The sequence below is a fragment of the Xyrauchen texanus genome, chromosome 35 (assembly GCF_025860055.1).
Source record: "Xyrauchen texanus isolate HMW12.3.18 chromosome 35, RBS_HiC_50CHRs, whole genome shotgun sequence".
NCBI classification, from domain to species: domain Eukaryota; kingdom Metazoa; phylum Chordata; class Actinopteri; order Cypriniformes; family Catostomidae; genus Xyrauchen; species Xyrauchen texanus.
In genome coordinates this window covers 25,076,400-25,095,857 of record NC_068310.1, presented here as the reverse complement: position 1 = coordinate 25,095,857, position 19,458 = coordinate 25,076,400, and the positions used below count along the sequence as shown (strand labels likewise).

Here is a 19,458-nt window from a genome sequence, read left to right as displayed (position 1 = left end):
TGCATATGGTTCCAAATACTATTTTTCTTGTTCAAATAGTTTAACCTACTTTTTAAATAGTATGCAGTATACTGTATATACTTCGACGTATGGATCAGTGCTAATATTCCATTCAGAACATAGCTTGATTTTTACTAGATACAAATGTGTTTGCAAGTACTTTACAGTTGTGTTGATACTGCAACTTTAGTTTTTTTGTAAGTGTGATGTTCACACTTGCTCCTTTGAACATCTCATCACTCTCTTCTCTCTCCATTTTTTGTTTTCCTTTATTTGTATGTGTGCCCAAGAATGAGGTGTCTCATTTACGAAATGAAGTTGCTCATCTGAAGCAGCTGCTGTTAGCCCATAAAGACTGTCCCGTCACCAACCTGCAGAAGAAAGCCGCCTATATGGGTGAGTGGAGCTTGGAATGAAACCAGTTGTTCAGACTGCACATAAATCTGATTTGTTTTTCAAATCCGATTTTTCGACTGACTGTTCGCACTGTCATTTCGCAAGCGATGAGAACAGGTTTGAGGGAATATTTTAAATTTTGCCTCTGCTAACATCCATCATGACATCTCGCCCTGATGTTGAACTCATGAGGCGCATCAGACAATATGAGCATTGGAGGCATTACTATATTTACACGTGTGTGCATATGTTGATTCCGAAACCACTTAATTATTTGCTTATTTACTATTCACTTTTTGTAAATGCCACATTTCAGTGTAAATAAATGAATTACATATGACATACAACGTTACAGTCACATCACGTCCCAAATGGTGAAAAAACTAACTTCAGACTGATACGCATTAAAGGGATAGTTCACCCAAAAATAAAAATCATTATTTACATTCATTCATTCATTTTCATTGCATCTTTTTCCATACAATGAAAGCGAATGGTGACTGGGGCTGTCATTCTGCCTAACATCTCCTTTTGTGTTCCACTGAAGAACATGGAACATTGGAGCAACATGAGGGTGAGTAAATTATGGATTTTTTATCTTCGTCAAATAAAGAATTTTCATTTTTGGGTGAACTATCCCTTTAATTGGATTTCAGACCATATATGGAAGTGGTTTGGAATGGGATTGTAAAAATCTGATTTTTTGTGGCTTTTTGTTGTTCATATTACAGACAACAAAACAGATTCCAAAAAATCAGATTTTTGTATCCAGTCTGAACAAAGCCAAGTTCTTTACATGGTTTAGCAGGATCTGCATAGTATCACTAACATGTTTTTTTGTGGCTCTCAGGAGAGGAGCACATGAAAGAGACGTCTGAGCCTACAGGCTCCCCAGCGCCTGTCATACAGCATAGCTCTCTGGCCCCCAGCCCCTCGTCTGCAGTTGGCCGCAACGGTTTGAGCTCCCGCGCAGCAGCTGAGGCCGTAGCCATGTCGGTGCTGGCAGGAATGGGTAGCCAGCGAGGGGAGAGAGGTGGGCCATCACATGTCATCATGGCCACACAGTCCCACTCTTCCAGCAGATGATGAGAACGTCTAACAGCCTGCCTGGGACACTCCGCATCCCGGAAGAGGGACAGATCTACGGCAGAAGGGGTTGATGAACTCACCTCTTCCTTCTCTTTAGTCTGGTTCTCTCTCACGCCATCATACTCTGGCCTGGAGCTCAGCTGCATTCTGGAAATGAACTGGGACTATATACAGATTGTTGTTCATTTTGCCATAGACTACGGGGGCTGGACTCCATCTCATGCTCCTCCTTTAAACTTCCTCTCCTCGCCCTGCCATTGTCCCTGACCTCCACTGGCTGTAGGACTGCAAAGCACTTCCTGTCATTAAATGTACCCCCATAGACTTTATGCACATACACACGCTGCAATGAAGACATCTCCTGGAATGTGATCAGGGATTCAATTAAAATGTAAATTAAAATTCTTTCATAATTTACTCACCACCAGATGTTAGGTAGAATGTTAGTCCTCAGTCGCTATTTACATTCAATGTATGAAAAATTAAACTAAATGTTGACTAAGGCTTACCTTTGCGTTCTACGTAAGTAACAAAGTCATACTTGTTTGGAACGCCATGAGGGTGAGTAAATGTTGACTGAATTTTCATATTTGGATGAACTATCCCTTTAAGTGAGAGAATGCAACACAGAACACTTGGTGCAAGTGTACATGTGCTGTATCGCACATTAATTAACTTCCATGATGTGTTTCATGGTTGCAATAATGCAATACTTTATATATATTCTTATATATATGTATTTGTATGTGCATGTATTTGAGAGGGAAAAATTATGCTTTAAAGTTCTGTGTAGTCTCTACTTTAGTTCCTTTCTATTTTAGAGCAGATCTTTTTGTTTTTGTTTTCAGGTTGCCACCCCCTGTTCTGTCCCTCGTTGAAATCTTACCTCATTTTTAACCTGTTATATACACTTATAATCGACGTGTGCATGTGTGCTTCTTGTGTAAGTGTACAGTAATGTACAATGGAAAATTGCAGTTTGTGAAAGACTGATACACTAAGACTGCCTTGTTATCATACAACCTATTGCTATATGTAAACTATTGTATTGGCACATTGCGTTAATTTTGGGCTATAGAACCTGATAGTTGTTGTTTTTTGATAATTTCTTTGTTTTCTTGTAACCGTGTACGGCAAACTCAGAAACTGCAAAAAACAGACTGACTAAGGTCATGATTGAAGATCGATTGTAATCTGGACCCTTGTGTCTGGTCTAGTGTCTTGAGAAATCAGTTTTCCATATTTCCACTGTCCATTTATGCAATTTCTTCCCCTATGAAGTGATCACAATGCTTAGTTTAACCTTAGTTTGAGTAAAGTTAGACCATAAGTAATTGAGGCTTCTAAAGTAATCTTAGACTTTTTTTGCCTTATTATTTTCTACTTTTAGTCATTTTATAGCTTTAATCATTCATCAGATTAAACCCTGCTGCTGTGTTTTCCACTCAATTCACAGAAAAACAGCCTAGTGCCTCTGTGTCCGTGTGCACCCTCCCATTCAGCCACCTTCATTTTCACTTACTGATAAAGTTGATATGAGGATGGTCTGTAACACTATTTATTTCTCTGGCTGTTTATCCATACAAACACACTCACAAATACATTAAGCCCTGATAAAGATTTAGAAAAGACAAGGATTCAGCCTTACAAATCACATGAGTGCCTCTAGTGCTTTCTTGGTTACCCTCACTGTGTTTTACGTGCCCATGCGATTGACTCAGGCATATATCAGGAAAAGCGAAAAGCTTTATATCCCTATCATCAGGCGTAGGGGAATTAATTAACAATGCCTTTTAATAGCCTGCAGTGAGAGAATACTCCCTTTTATTTTATTCATAGTCTATACTTCCACCTAGATGTAATAGGGTGTTATTACATCTAACCAGTAAGGCTACAAGGAACAATGAGTGTCCAATTCTACTGTTGTTTGAATGGTTAACTGAATTAAGATGTATGTCCAAACATGTGGTCTTTTTACACATTATCAAACACTTTTACAAATTTAGGCAGCATTTAAACAAGGGACTAAGATGTACTGTTGTTGCTCAATGTAACTTGAATTTCTTTTGTCATTTATATTATATGCAGTATGTAATACTGCATTAATAAGATGTCAGCCTGTCAAATTGCACTAAAAAATACGCTTTGAATTTACTATTTCTGTTGTCGGATTCTCTTTCAAGCAACGTCTGTGCATATGCAGTCTGTAAACATATCAAAGACCCCACAGTTGCCACTGTTGTCTCACAAATGACTCCTAGTTTCAGTGTTGAACCTGGCTTTTTGTGTTCTATTATGTGCTGGCACCATATAGAGGATTGTTGATCTGAAATAAGCAGAAAAGAGAATTTTTAGCTTTCACTGGCACTTTTTTCTAGATTTTGTTATTATCTAGATTTTATGCTGCCAGTATTATACAAATACCTATTGTAATAAAATGCCTCTTTAACTTGTTTATGTCATTATACAGAAAGGTTTAAATTCATTTGTAGACTTGTTCTTTTTTCTTCTTCTTTTAACACATTGTATTCAAATATTTGTAGCTATTTTTAAAGAATAATAAGAATGCCTTGAGATGAACCCTGTCTGCCCCCTCTCACTGATAATCACTATAAAGTCTCATCATCTTGGTGGACTTAATGATCCACAATTCCAACTTAATGCACAATTAATTTAATATGGAATTAGTCAAATTGAATGTGGTGTCCCTGAGATCGTTAGAATGAACAAAGTTAAAAAGACCTTCAGAATAGGATGATCTTACAGGCTACAGGAAAAAAAAAAAAAAGATTTTGAAAGAAGTTATTTTAAGTGTATGTCTTTTGTACTGGAAATAACCTCACTCCGAGTTGGACTGATAGTTTTTGGAATTGTCCTTGTAATGTACATATATACCATATATATTTACTATTTTACATGCATGTTGAAGTGAAATACTCTGAACACAGTGCTGCAGTTTTGATTAAAGAAAAGTAACCAAAAAAATGTTTCTGATCTTATTTAGGTACCATGAAAGATTATCCATATTTAAAGTGTTTAATGTGCTGCTCAATTTGATGTCATGGTTCATTTCAAACGTTCTCCCAGACTGCCCAGGAAACCCTAATATAAATACGCTACATTTTAAAATACCTGTCATTAAAAACATTAACAGTCATTATTACCTTCTTTTTGAAATGTGTGTTATAATTCTTTTAAATAATGTTTTTTTTTAAATAACTTTATATAAATGTTACTGTATATATCATTATACAGCACATCAATGAAGTAGATATGCATGATAGTATAGTATTGCATTATATATTTTGTAATAATATGCAAATATATCTGTTTATATATCTATCACTATTATTAAATGTATTTTATGTGATAAGTTTACATCCACTTAGGTTGAATAATTTAAACTCATTTTTTTACCACTCCACAGAGTTCATATTGGCAAACTATAGTTTTGGCAAGTTGTTTAGGACATCTGCTTTGTGCATAATAATAATTTTTCCAACAATTGTTTACAGACAGATTGTTTCACTTTTAATTGACTATATCACAATTCCAGTGGGTCAGAAGTTTACATACACTAAGTTAACTCTGCCTTTAAGCAGCTTGGTAAATTCCAGAAAATTATGTCAAGCCTTTAGGCAATAAGCCAATTAGCTTCTGATAGGCTAATTGGCAAATTGGAGTCAATATGAGGTGTACCTGTGGATGTATTTTAAGGCCAAACTTAGTGCCTCTTTGCTTGACATCATGGGAAAATAAAAAGAAATCAGACAAGCCCTCCACAAGTCTGGTTCATCCTTGGGAGCAATTTCCAAATGCCTGAAGGTACCACGTTCTTCTATACACCATGGGAAAATGCAGCCATCATACCTCTCAGGAAGGAGATGCATTCTGTCTTCCAGAGATGAACGTAGTTTGGTGAGTAAAGTGCAAATCAGTCCCAGAACAACAGCAAAGGGCCTTGTGAAGATGCTGGAGGAAACGGGTAGACAAGTATCTATATCCACATTAAAACGACTCCTATATTGACATAACCTGAAAGGCTGCTCAGCAAGGAAGAAGCCACTTCTCAAAAACTGCCACAAAAAAGACAGACTACAGTTTGCAAGTGCACATGGGGACAAAGATCTTACTTTTTTGAGAAATGTCCTCTGGTCTGATGAACCAAAATTTAACTGTTTGGCAATAATGACAGGTTATGTTAGGAGGAAAAAGAGCAAGACTTACAAGCCGAAGAACACCATCCCACCTGTGAAGTATGAGGGTGGCAGCATCATGTTGTGGGGTGCTTTGCTGCAGGAGGGACTGGTGCACTTCACAAAATAAATGAGAAAGGAAAATTATGTGGATATATTGAAGCAACATCTCAAGACATCAGCCAGGAAGTTAAAGCTCTGTTGCAAATGGGTCTTCCAAATGGACAATGACCCCAAGCATACCTCCAAAGTTGTGGCAAAATGGCTTAAGGACAACAAAGTCAAGGTACCGGAGTGGCCATCACAAAGCCTTGACCTCAATCCGATATAAAATTTGTGGGCAGAACTGGAAAAGCATGAACAAGCGAGGAGGTTTACAACCCTGACTCAGTTACACCAGTTCTGTCTGGAGGAATGGGCCAAAATTCCAGCAACGTATTGTGAGAAGCTTGTGGAAGGAAGAAGTTTGACCCAAGTTAAACAATTTAAAGGCAATGCTACCAAATACTAACAAATTGTATGTAAACTTCTGATCCACCAGGAATGTGATGAATGAAATAAAAGCTGAAATAAATAATTCTCTCTACTATTATTCTGACATTTCACATTCTTAAAATAAAGTAGTGATCCTAACTGACCTTAGACAGGGAATGTTTGCTATTATTAAATGTCAGGAATTGTGAAAAACTGAGTTTAAATACTCAAACCAGCAAGTCTGCCACCAACAATCATCAATGCAATTATCTAATCATTCAATTGTGTCAGGAGCTTCAGTTCATGTTCACATCAACCATCAGAATATGGAAAATGTGATCTCCGTGATTTGGACCGTGGCATGATTGTTGGTGCCAGATGGGCTGGTTTGAGTAATTCTGTAAATACTGATCTCCAGGGATTATCACGCACAACAGTCTCTAGAATTTACTCAGAATGGTGCCAAAAACATCTAGTGAGCCGCAGATGTTCAGATGGAAATGCCTTGTTGATGAGAGAGTTCAACAGAGAATGGCCAGAAATGTTCAAATGTTAAGTACAGAACTCTGCTTGTCCATATAAAAAGTTATGTGGTGATACCATGGCATATTGATGGTATCGGATAGTTATACCATGGTACTTTGAAATGTACAATGGTACTTCAAAGAATACTATGACAATGCCATTGTTAATGGAACATTAACAAAAAAACACAGAGCATAACCTTAGTACTTTTTAGTCGGGTGTCAGTAAGATTTGCTTGTACAGATCATTTCTGCCCTATTTTCAATAGAGGGCGCATGGGTCTCGTCTCGAAGTGTTTGTGTTTGGGGGTGTCACTAATCACACACAGGAGGTAACCGTGACCACGTGACCACACAGTGCCGTTGGTGAGTTCCCACAGCATGGCGGAAGGAGTAGTTGTCCGGATGGATTATTACTCACCTTTTAATTTACGTGTTCTGTTTTGACGGGAGGATTTTGGACTTTAGAGACGCAGTTCACAACACTTAAAACAACTTCAGCCTAGTCTCGCGACGATGGCAGACCGCGGGGTGGATTTGGCGGCTGTGCCGAAAGGTGTTAGAGAGCAGTTGGCGGAGTTAGAGCTGGAGCTATCTGAAGGTAAGAGAGGAGATGGAGTTATTGCCCATCCTAAATAATATTCACCAAGAGGCATTTGTATAGGTCCCATGGCCGTATGACGCTATAACAGACACACATAACCTGTAGTAGACGGCTGTCTACTGTCTTTTCGTATCTTTCTCAGATCATTTCATTCAAAAGAGGCTTTGGCTCACAAACTAGTGAGCTGCCTACAAAGGAAGCATGTCTGGTGCTTTAAAAGACAAACATGTGCCTTAATAGAAGGCTGTCTACTGTCGAACGTTGGTGTTTTAAGTCTCATTCAATCTCTAACTCAGAGATTTTTTTAAGACGGTGTCTCAGAAACTAGTGAATGCAGGTCCGTAGCCAGCCTATTGAAAGGGGGGACCTTTTTGCAGTTTTTCTCCTCCTTTTGTATTTAATTATGAGGTTCAAATACTTCATTTTGGTGACCTTTCATGTAACACCTTTGTCAGTCCATACACAGTTCATAAGTTTAAAGACCACACTAACAACAGAATAGATTTAATGAACTTTACTGAAATATTAATAATAATTCTTCTCATCATCATTTCTTGACTCTCTGTCAATGCCTCTTTGCTTGTTGCTGTATTTGTGTATTTTTTTATGAAGTAATTTGTAACTGTAACGGAATACATTTTTAAAGTAACCCTCCCAAGCTTATGTATAACAACCTTACCCTGTTTGCCAGTTTTTTTGAACATATGCTCAATATTCTGCGACAATGACGCTGCTGCCTGCTTTCTCTTCCGTCTCTCCTGCCCTTTTCGCCCCATACTCACTATTTGGTTGTACAGCCTGATATAAAAACAGTCAAAACACCTTTTTTGAAGCTTTGTCAATGACTAAACACTCAGTCATCAGATGTATGTACATCCAACTTCACTCAACTAGTACATACTCGTGACCTCATACATCCTCACACTATCAGTGAATCTCATGCAAAATAAACTCATAACAGTTAATAAATAAAGGATAACATGACACGCATAAAAAACGCTCAGACTAACTCACATTAAGACATAACACTCTCACATACTAGGCATCGTAAATCAATTAAAACATTCCAGATAATTTACCTCAAGCGGTCTGCTTTGAAATTCTCAGAGGAATAAGATGCGCACCGAAGGAGAAGCATTTCCATTGGCTCCAGTCTGCCGGTATTGGCCAATCACAAAAGTCGATATTGCACAGCCAATATCACTGAATATCCAACTATGTTTTATTATTAATTACGCTACGTTTATATGGCTATTATATTGTAGACTATTGAGTGTATAAAATATAGAAATCCTTTTCATTAAAAAAAAAAAAAAAATATATATATATATATATATATATATATATATATATATATATATATATATATATAACCCCCCCATCATTCAGAGGCGATGCTTCTTCACCGTTGTTTTGAAAAGTGTATTGCGAGAACTCTCTCTGAACTGCACGCGCGGCACACACACACATGTCCAGCTACAATATTAAATCATATTAATTTGAAACAGCAATCCAGAATATTTGTCACAAGCATTGATTAAAACAATGATGACAATAATCACATGAAAAACACCAAAAAACCAAAGAACGTTTTTTTAACTTGGAATGTTTGGGCATCAAAGACTCGTTCGAATCGAACGTTCCGAACTTGCCAATGATGCCCAGACATGCTGTCTAGGTTGGGAGCTCACTAGGTTTTGAGACAGAGCCGCAGCGTCTCCATTGAAATTATTTTCTCCACAGAGATTATTTCAAACTCTTGTAAATGACAGAACAGAGACCACAGAATGTGTGGATGGGAATCGTGAAGAGGAATGTTGCTCTAGGCTCAAATAAACGCAAAAGCATTAGATATAATCTCAAGAGACTGGGACATTTGTTTGTTCCATGATTCCCATTCAGTAATCAAGACCTCAAAGAAAAGAGATCACTTGACAGTTCTAATAGACAAGATACTGTATTACAGACTGCCAGTAAGGCAGATTTTAGGCAATCAAATGCACAGTTTTGTGTAAGGGTCTACTCGGATCTTTGTTCTTTTTAAGCCCCTTGTTTGCATATAGGAGACTTTGTTTAAGACCGGTCCAGATACTGACAGCAAACTACTGCACTTTAAATGGGACAGTAGTTATTGATAGCATTGGTCTATTTATATACCATACTTTAGGAGCACACAGACATTTGTCAAACACACCTTGTCTTTAATAACTGACCTCCTGACACTTTGACGATCATTACAGCCAGTGTTGGGTGTAATGCATTACGAAGTAATTTATTCCTGTAATTAAATGACTTTTTCATTGTAAAAATAAAGTGATTACTCTTAATATTTTAGTAATTTCATTATAGTTTCTTCTGATGTAATTGTGTTAAATACTGTATAGGCTATAGACCAATTCTATATTTACAATTACATTTATCGCTTTTATCCAAAGCGACTTACAGTGCACTTATTACAGGGACAATCCCCCTGGAACAACCTGGAGTTAAGTGCCTTGCTCAAGGACACAATGGTGGTGGCCGTGGGGTTAGAACCAGCGACCATCTGATTAACAGGTGATTAACAGCCCTGTGCTTTAGCCACTACGCCACCACCACTCTATATAAAACAATAGTGAATTTAGAATCGAAATGTAAGGTCTAATGTCCCCTTTAAAGCCCCTTTAAATTCTTTGGCCAGTTAATCATTTATTTGATTATATATGATTTATTTGAAAGAATTAAAAGAACAGTTTCGAGGGCCTGGGTAGCTCAGCGAGTATTGACACTGACTACCACCCCTGGAGTGGTGAGTTCAAATCCAGGGTGTGCTGAGTGACTCCAGCCAGGTCTCCTAAGCAACCAAATTGGCCCGGTTGCTAGGGAGGGTCACATGGGGTAACCTCCTCATGATCGCGATTAGGGGTTCTCGCTCTTGATTGGGTGCGTGGTAAGTTGTGCGTGGATCGCGTAGAGTAGCATGAGCCTCCCATGCTTTGAGGCTCTGCGGTGTCATGCACATCGAGACATGTGATAAGCTGCACGGATTGACTGTCTCAGAAGCTGAGACAACTGAGACTTGTCCTCCGCCACCTGGATTGAGGTGAGGAACCGCGTCACCTATGAAGTAGTGAGAATTTGGCATTCCAAAGTGGGAGAAAAGGTGATAAAATACAAAATAAATAAATAAAATAACTTTCATGTCTATCCTTCTATTTTTCATCTGGTCAAGGTTGATAAGGGTTTTAGAATGTAATTAGTAATAATTAATGCAATTACTTTTCAGACCGAGTTAGTACATTAATTTAATTTCACTGTAGATTATGTAATAAGTTGTTAGTAATTAATAAATTTTTTAGAGTAACTTACCCAACACTGATTATAGCACATCCTCAGTTCTGATTTTGTTGTGACAAACGAAAGGTGTGACTGAATTGTAATTTCAGTCTTATTACAAGAGTTCAGAAGTTTTAGTCAATGTTAATGACATCACAGCACTGTTAGCCTCAAGTGTCTTCTTTGGAAGTCATGGGCTTTTTAACTCCTTTACTCTGTAATTGAGTACTACGTGGGGGAGATTTGTCACATTTCAGCTTAGTAATAGTGCTACACAACTGAAATCATGTAGTGTGTGGGCCAAGCTTTCAAACAGCTGTGTGTTAACACAGGCTTCTTATCAAAGAAACAGTCATAGAAACTGTAACCCAAGTAAGAACATTTTATGACTGTGCTAATATACCATAAATTATTGGTGAACACCGATGAGCCCCGTGTTTGTGATATAGCCACACAGTGATGAGTTTATCGAGGGCAAAAGAACTACTGCTTTGCATGTGCTCTAGAGGTCTGTGACTTTTGAGAGTATGTGAAAACAACATGAAAGCTCTTGCAACTGTGTGTTTAATGGAGGGGTTTTAGTGCCGTTTGGGCAGGTGAGTGATCTGGTGTGTTTGGTCAATTGGAGGGTGGTTGCTGGCTCCATCACCCCCTCCTCCCATAGGAGCAGCTGCTCCATGGACTGTCACCTCCCCATCAGCACGAAACACTCATGTTTTCATGCAAAGCAAGAAGAATGCGCTTGCATTAGGAACGAAATCATCGGATTCTTCCCTGTTTTTGATGTCAGAACGTTATCTGTATGTCATGTTCACGACACTTACACACATTGGCTAAGAACACCGGTAAGGCAACCTATGACAATTGTTTTTTTTAAGCAAAAAAATTTGCTTAAACACGTTTAGGACCTTTTAAAGGAAAAATTATTTCTTCTAAAATTTGTATGGGTATTTGAGGTGTTTTTGTCCATACATTGCAAGTCAATGGGGTACAAAACTTTCAAGCTCCAATAAGGACACAAAGGCTGCATAGAGGTAATCTATGATGAGGAGCTTATGAAAACAAACTTACCTGCTTCAAGCCAATTTAATGAAACAATGAACATTACTCAAGATATGCGATTCATACACCAAAAGGGGTTTATGTTCTGTAAAATTATTATTATATCATTAATAACGTTTTATTTAACATCAAGGCCATTTAATACATCCAGATATTATTATTAACTACATTGTAGCATTTGATCATTTTAGCACGGTAGCACGACAATGAACTAATGGAGAGCGTGAGAAGCGGAGTGCCCATCTGTGCCCATCTGTGTATCACGAACATCCACCACAGACTTTGCAACATCTGCACAATGAACGTCATGAAAAAAATAATGTTCAGCGAAAATTCAAATGAAGAACATGATGGATATAATAATTTGGAACTATGTCAGTTTGCAGGGGATTTTTTTTGTTGCCCTGTGCCTCCATTAATTTTTGACCCTGGATGCAATTAGAGATGGAGATGAGAGATGTAACGGGTGTTTACGCGTCTCTCTTCACCATGGAGCTGGTACGTTACGCAAAGCATTTTAGCTATTTCTGCCTTTCCTTGCAAATGTGCTGCATTATGAATAATGAGGGAGTGCCAAGATATGAAAGATGCATATGCTTGCAATGTTAACAGCTTTGTATATATTAAAAAATATTCAGATACTAAAATGCATTACATTCTTATGGCAGAAGAGTTAATCATTGATAAGGCCATACAAAAAGCGGCTTTAGAATACAATGTATTGTTTACTGCCATATTATTGATCCATAAGTCAATCATTGGCATACAGTTCACAACAATCCATTTCACAAGTGAATTTGTCAATCAGTTTGAGATTTATTATGAGGGCTTGATTAAGGACTCGTCAATGTTCACCTGTGTCAGACACGCTTGTGTAGCATCTCGGGTGCGTTGCGTCATAAACTTAAAATGTTTAGGTCACTGTGTCAAGTTAAATAGTTTAATACTTAGAACACATCTTGAGATCCCTTAGTTCAAATTTGTGCTCCAAATGTTTTGAACGCAAGAATGTAACGCATGTCATTGTTGCGCTGTCTGCTGCGTGGTTGTTTTCTTCACTGTATAAACTGCGCGTTGCCACACAGCTGAAATTTCAATTACTGCCCTCTGTAGTAAACTGGTGGCACTAAAAGCTTGCATTTCTCAGGAATCTTCCTTATTACGGTCCGGGGGCATTGCGATTAATTGCGTACATTTTTTTAACGTGTTATTTTTAATAAAATTAATCACACTGAATTAACACGCTAAATCGACAGCCCTAAAATAAATAAATCCACAGTTGAAAAAATTCTGTTACACTTAACTGAGATAAAGTTTAGTAAGGGTGTTGCTGTGTGAAGTCTTATAACTGATGCTGGAGCTGAACGGGGTGATTTCTCTTTCCCTCATTAGTGCTGTTCAGGATGTCAGGATGCTTCACATAGTTGATCTTCTCCATGGTACTTAAATATAGCAAATTCTCATGTAAAATTCAAATGGGTTGCATGCGCAATGATATTTATGGAAGCCTGAATTAATCGTGCATGTGAGCCCCTCTGTTTTTGTCATGAGTTCACATTTTAAGGAGTACCTGGTTGATGCGCTAGCACTGATCCTGTCACTGGTCTGGAGCTTGCGTTTCGCTTGTGGCTGACATGAGAGTATTAAAATAAAGCTGCATCTTAAAAAATGTCTATCGATATTTACGCTTTGTATCGATAACATTGGAACGTTGGTTATTGGATCGATACATCGAACCAGATCGATGGATCATTACACCCCTAACGTCAAAGCGGGCCAAATCACCCTAGTTTGGGCATCTCTGGTTTAGACAGTCTCTTGTTTTTTTTCTGACGTGTTGCGCTGTTAAGCCTCACCCACTATGAAATCTCGTTGGTCCAAAGTCCTGCTCCACATAACTTTGTAACGACTTTAGTCCGGGTAGCCACCGTATTAAATTTTTTGCTTATGAAAACAGAGTTGTGAGGGATAAATGTACAGTCCATTTTACATGTTGTTTTAACTAGGTTAAATGGTTCAGATCATATCTAAATATCAGAACCTGAGTTTTTTTTTTCACTAGATTGTTTTTTTGCATGACATATTTTTCAGTGTTTAATCAGCTGAATGAAACTTATATCTCCCACAGCCTTGTTATGCAGTTACTATTAATAAGGTGTATTCAACATTGATATGTTTATAATGACTGTAGCAAAGTTTTTATTTTATTTTATGCAAAAAAACATAATAGCTCAAGAACAATGGGCCTCATTCATGAAACACGAGTAGAAAGAATTTGTGTAAAACATTCGTAAAGCTGTTCTAACGTAAATTCTCAGATTCATGAAAGTTTTCGTATTTTGATGTTAAGTTGGTACGATTTGTGCTTAACGTTTTGATAGAAGAGAAATGCAATAAGCAATGAAAAAATTATCTAATAATTAAATGAGTGAAACCTTAAAAATAACATAAATTAGAAAAAAAAAATTTAAACCATAGCCTATGCTTATTTAGAAATGTTCCTTTACTGCTTGAATTAATATTTTCTGAGAAACTGAACATAATTTTTCCTGGCTCCCCCCGCAGCGTTGGTCTCGTTTCAGACTTGCATACAATTCTGTCCAACCCTGGTTCTTTTCCATCATCACGAACGTGCACATAATGGAGGGTTGCTATATTTGTTTGTTTTCTTTTAATTTGTTCTCAGTTTGTGCACCAGAGTGAAAGACTTTGCACCTCTGTGCATCACATGCATTAATTTTGCAGTTGTACATGTCTAGGAAAAGGTGACTGTAAAACAGTTAAAGGATGGGAAAGGAGGAGGCGAGAACCGGCTTGACGATATAAATCATAGTTTAATGGAAAACTTAAAAGACAACACAAACACACATGACGGACATGTCCGCTAACGAACTCTCTCTCCCGCACAGCCCTCTGCAGTCGACCTTTAAACCTCACGGAGGCATAATTAGCCTAATACGGGACCGGGTGTGAAGGATCACGACCCGGCCCCGCCCTCCGCGCTGACTGCCGGCAGGTCATCCCCATCTACCTGGACGAGGGAGGGGACAAGGGGAGGGAAACAGAAATGATTAAAATGGGAGGGTACTCCTGTAACAGTGTAGTACCCCCCCAAAAAACTATACAATTTAAAAGAGGATAAAGGCCAACGCAGAGCGACAGTGAGAGAGAGAGAGGAGAGAGAGATGCAAAAAAAAAAAAACTTACTTGCCAGTTCTCAGATACGCCGCAGCTTGTTCCTCGGCCACTCCTCCACCCTTTGTCGGACGACAGCCGCGCCTCTCCGGGCGGATCCGAGGCAGTCCTCCAGCCCCTGGCGGACGGAACACCCTGCCGCTGCTCGGGACTAGAAGGGTCTCCCCGCCCCTGGCAGCGGTTCTCTCGCCCAGGCGGTCGGCAGTGAGCCCCTCCCGCTCGCGGTCGGCGGTCTTAAACCCCGCCGTGTTTCAGCGGCCGGTAGGCGACTCCTCCGCCCCTGGCAGCGGTTCTCTCGCTCCAGGCGGTCGGCTAGGAGCCCCTCCTCCTCGGCGGTCGGGCGGCCATCGCCCTCGCCAGGTGGCTGGGCTCCTCGCCCCCGGCAGATGGCGCGCTGCTCCGCTGGGGTGGATGGTAGTGGCGAGAACTCTACTACGGCGTATCCCTCCTCCTTCCCGGTTTCAGCACCAATGTAAAACAGTTAAAGGATGGGAAAGGAGGAGGCGAGAACCGCTTGACGATATAAATCATAGTTTAATGGAAAACTTAAAAGACAACACAAACACACATGACGGACATGTCCGCTAATCGCATCTCTCTCTCCCGCACAGCCCTCTGCAGTCGACCTTTAAACCTCACGGAGGCATAATTAGCCTAATACGGGACCGGGTGTGAAGGATCACGACCCGGCCCCGCCCTCCGCCCTGCCACAGTGACTATATCAGATGCTTTATATAAAGATCTTTTTTGAGGACACAGATGGTTGCATGCTCACTCATGCACATATAAAAGGCACCTCACATCTTCTGTGTCCCCAACGTTCCCCTGACACTCATGTACACCTGTGTGTTTGTTTTGCAACCAAAACTATCTTGCAATCAAACTCAGACCACCTCCTACTGGTAGTCTAGGATTCTGTACCGTGCGGTCTGCTCCACTGTCCACAAAACAGCTTTCACTTTACCAAATTTTCATGTGAACCGTGCACAGGTTCAGACTAAACTGCCAGTGTGAAAACCCCAAGTTACACTGCACTATTGTGTACCATAACCAGGGGTGTAGTTTAGTTTCCGGGGAGGGGGTAACCCCCCCAATTATCAAAACAAGTACAACTCCCCAATATTTATACCATGATCAATGTAATGCTTCACACAGCAACCCCACAGTATTCAAGACCACTAAAAAGCATGCTGTCTGAAGTTAAAATGTGTTATTGAATAGTGTTGTCAAAAGTACCGGTATTTTGGTACCAATTGATCGTAAAATTAAAAGGATGTAATGATATCAGTGTTTCTGCAGTACCGGTAATACTGAGCACCGACTCTCCGGTACCAGTGCGCAGTATGACTGACACTTCAGCTTTAAAGGGCACCTATTATGTAATTTTGAAAATTACCTTTCATGTAGTGTGTAACATAGATTTAAGTGAACAAAAACATCCTGCAAAGTTTTATATATGAAAGTTCACCGTAAAAAAAGTTATTGTCTCTCAAAAGTAGGAGTTGACTCTGAGTCAATGTAATGAATCGCTTTTCCAATGAGACATTTACCTTTTCGCTATGACGCCGAGATCTAAAAATTATCAAATTGGCCGCTCCACTCATTGCGCTGCAAGAGACACCAGGGAAAACTTGAAAACATCATGTCGACAACAAGACGCTGTGTTCTGAAGTGCATATCAAAAGCTTGACCTTTTTTCACTGCCCAGGGACGAGCATGTGAAGAATCAGTGGCTAGAGTTTATATTTACAACTATACCACACAAGTATAGCCCGAACCTTGTGCTGTGTTCAGCGTCATTTTAATGACGATTGCTTTACTGAACATGAATGCTTTCAAGTGTGGATTCATGAGACGGTTGATACTGAAGGAAGGTTCAGTACCAAGTTTATTTGGATCAGCTTCCTCCTCCGAATCACAACCTGTAAGTATTATTAATAATTGTTGCTTTTATGTGTTTTTTAGCATGCTTAATAAGTATTTGTGTGTGTTGTGTAAGTTACGCTCAGCGCAGCTTCTAGGTCTCCAATGTCAATTTTTTTGAAATATGTGAAATGTTTGTCGATGTTATTGGAGTTGTCATAAAGAATAGAGCAATAACTTGTAGTAATGCAGTGCTTTACCAATATGTTTATGCGTTGGGCTAACGTAAACAATAACTGATTGGGTGTTTACCACCGAACTTTGGGCTATGATCGCTAACATAAATCAACTCAAATTCCTTCTCTGATTTTGATTATTTTACTACAAAGCGGTGATGGGCGCTCCGCTTCCGACAATCTCTGCACAGAGTATACCAATCACAACTGACTGGGTCATCTGACCAATCACCGCAGATTAGCGTCACGCAAAGGAGGGGTTTGGAAAAATGAGTCGTTGAACGAATCATTTGGGAGTCGGTGAGCAAATCAGGTAAACATAAATGCATATTATAAGACAACAAAAGTGTTTTTTGTCATTGCATGCATGTAAAACTGTTGTTGGGGACTCCCAAAACAATATTAGGGACATTTTAAATGCCATAATAGGTGCCCTTTAAAATGCTTACATGCTTATTTTGAATGCATTCTCTATTACTCATTTTACACTGAAATGGACAATTAATCCTAGTCCTAGTGTTATTTATTAAACCACTAAAGGCTGCAATCTTACTGTGGAAGAGATACCGGTACATACTTTGAATGAATGTATAAATCCGACTGCTCATCCACTATAAACTCCGCAGACATTGAGAATCATGTTGTTTGAGATGACAAAGCAGAGCACTAATCCACTGTGAACAACACGGCACATGTAAACTATATATTTATTTAATTAAAATCACAACGTTTGTACTTTATTCTCAGCTTTATTTATATTGCATTTAAAACAGAATTGGCCAAAGTGCTTCACAGTAATACAATTTAGTCATAACATTTCAAAATTAGCACATACACAAACACCAGTAGTCTAAAATACAAACACTCTAGACTGGAGTGGAGACATTTCATTTGTCAGACTCAAAGGCCAGTGTAAACAGATGAGATTTCAATGATCACCCTGCACTGTGCAACTCTTTATCCAGAAAAGTAAAGCTTGTGGCAAAATAATAAAATCATAATAAAAGTATGATTCAAAATAAAATCTAGATGCCTGAAATTGATGAGATTGAATAAAATTACATTACAACTGAATAGTAAAATGTAATATTCACTTTAATAATAATAATAATAATAATAATGAATCAAAATATCACAAGACAACTGTTGAATAAATTTTTGGCCAAAAAAATGCAATTTTTTTTTAAAGTTATATTTTCACTTGTTAAAAGTTTTAAGGATTTATTGATTAATTTTTTATGATTAAATTAAACCTTAAAAAGAATTCTGGAATGTTCTGGGAAATAATAAATAAATAATAATGACCCATTTCTGCAGGATTGTTGTGATCATGGTAACAATAAGCACCATTGAGCTGGTCTGGAGGACTATGGTGGTTTGGATCTGAACTGGCATTTGGGCCTTTCAACTGCAAATAAGCAGCTCTGTTAAGAGAGGAGACAGACACAATCTTCAGATTGTCTGTGTGTGTTCAAGCATCCACCCATTGGGTTCCTCACCAAATTGGGCATTGCCTTATGTAAGGCTCAAGAATAAAGCTTGCTGGCTACAAATACCATAACAATTGGGAAAATATATATAAATGCTTCTAAACAAAAATAACACCTTGTTAATCTCTATATTGAAGTGAGCTCATTATTACAATTCTTCTGTGTCTAACAGTGCTTGTACGCCTTAAAACAAAACCAATGCTGTCATCCATGAGTCATTTAAAGGCATTTCAAGACTTTGTAAAAGTTAAGTGCAGCCTTAATCTGGTGAATGTGTGCCTCTTTGTTTAACCAGCTTCACGGTGGAATTTAACTTGAACAATAAAACAATAGGCTAGTTCAAGATCTTGGTGATGTTGGTCAGAAGATCATTAGCGCTGTAATCTCTCCTAAATAGTTTATTGTTCTTCACTCCAGAACTAAGGAAAAATAAGTCTGTGCCTTCTAAGCATGCTGCTAAGTCTCTTTTAAAAATCTGCATGTGGAGGTTCATGCCGCTCTCCGCGATCCACGCACAATTTACCATGTTCCCCATTGAGAGCGAGAACCACTAATCGCGACCACAAGGAGGTTACCCCATGTGACTCTACCCTCCCTAGCAACTGGTGTTTGGTTGCTTAGGAGACCTGGCTGGAGTCACTCCGCCCACCCTGGATTCGAACTCGAGACTCTAGGGGTGGTAGTCAGTGTCAATACTCGCTGAGCTACCCAGGCCCCAATGAAGAGTGTTTCTGCGTTCAGGCTGTCCAATGTATGGAGACTCTATGGATTACTGTCGCCATCCTGATAAAGGGGGCATGTTATTGCCAGTTGCTTTCTATCTAGGACACATAGTATACTGAACCCTACTCATTTGTGCTTTGAGTCACTCTCTCTCACACTTTTTCTTTTTCTCTTTTAGTCACTTGGTTTGTACGTGGCAGAGAGTGCAAGAGTGAACAAAGTGTAACAAAATTGACACTTTGTCCACTCTTGCACTCTCTGCCATGTACAAACCATGTGCAGCCTCTTCTT

General features: G+C 38.9%; 2 protein-coding genes across 3 annotated transcripts in view; both read left to right on the top strand.

The window, feature by feature from the left end:
- The window catches only part of atf7a (activating transcription factor 7a), a 41,156-nt gene extending 36,541 nt beyond the window's left edge, over nt 1–4,615 (top strand). For both annotated transcript variants that reach the window (XM_052106053.1, XM_052106052.1), the window contains 2 exons: nt 291–396; nt 1,247–4,615. In XM_052106053.1, the coding sequence (XP_051962013.1) occupies nt 291–396; nt 1,247–1,482 (342 nt within the window). In that variant the 3' untranslated portion in view covers nt 1,483–4,615. The remainder of the gene's footprint in view (nt 1–290; nt 397–1,246) is intronic.
- A 2,432-nt stretch (nt 4,616–7,047) lies between these two features.
- Nucleotides 7,048–19,458, top strand: part of LOC127628726 (disco-interacting protein 2 homolog B-A) — an 84,776-nt gene continuing 72,365 nt past the window's right edge. The window contains exon 1 of the mRNA XM_052105564.1: nt 7,048–7,280. Coding sequence (XP_051961524.1) covers nt 7,196–7,280 — 85 coding nt within the window. The 5' untranslated portion in view covers nt 7,048–7,195. The remainder of the gene's footprint in view (nt 7,281–19,458) is intronic.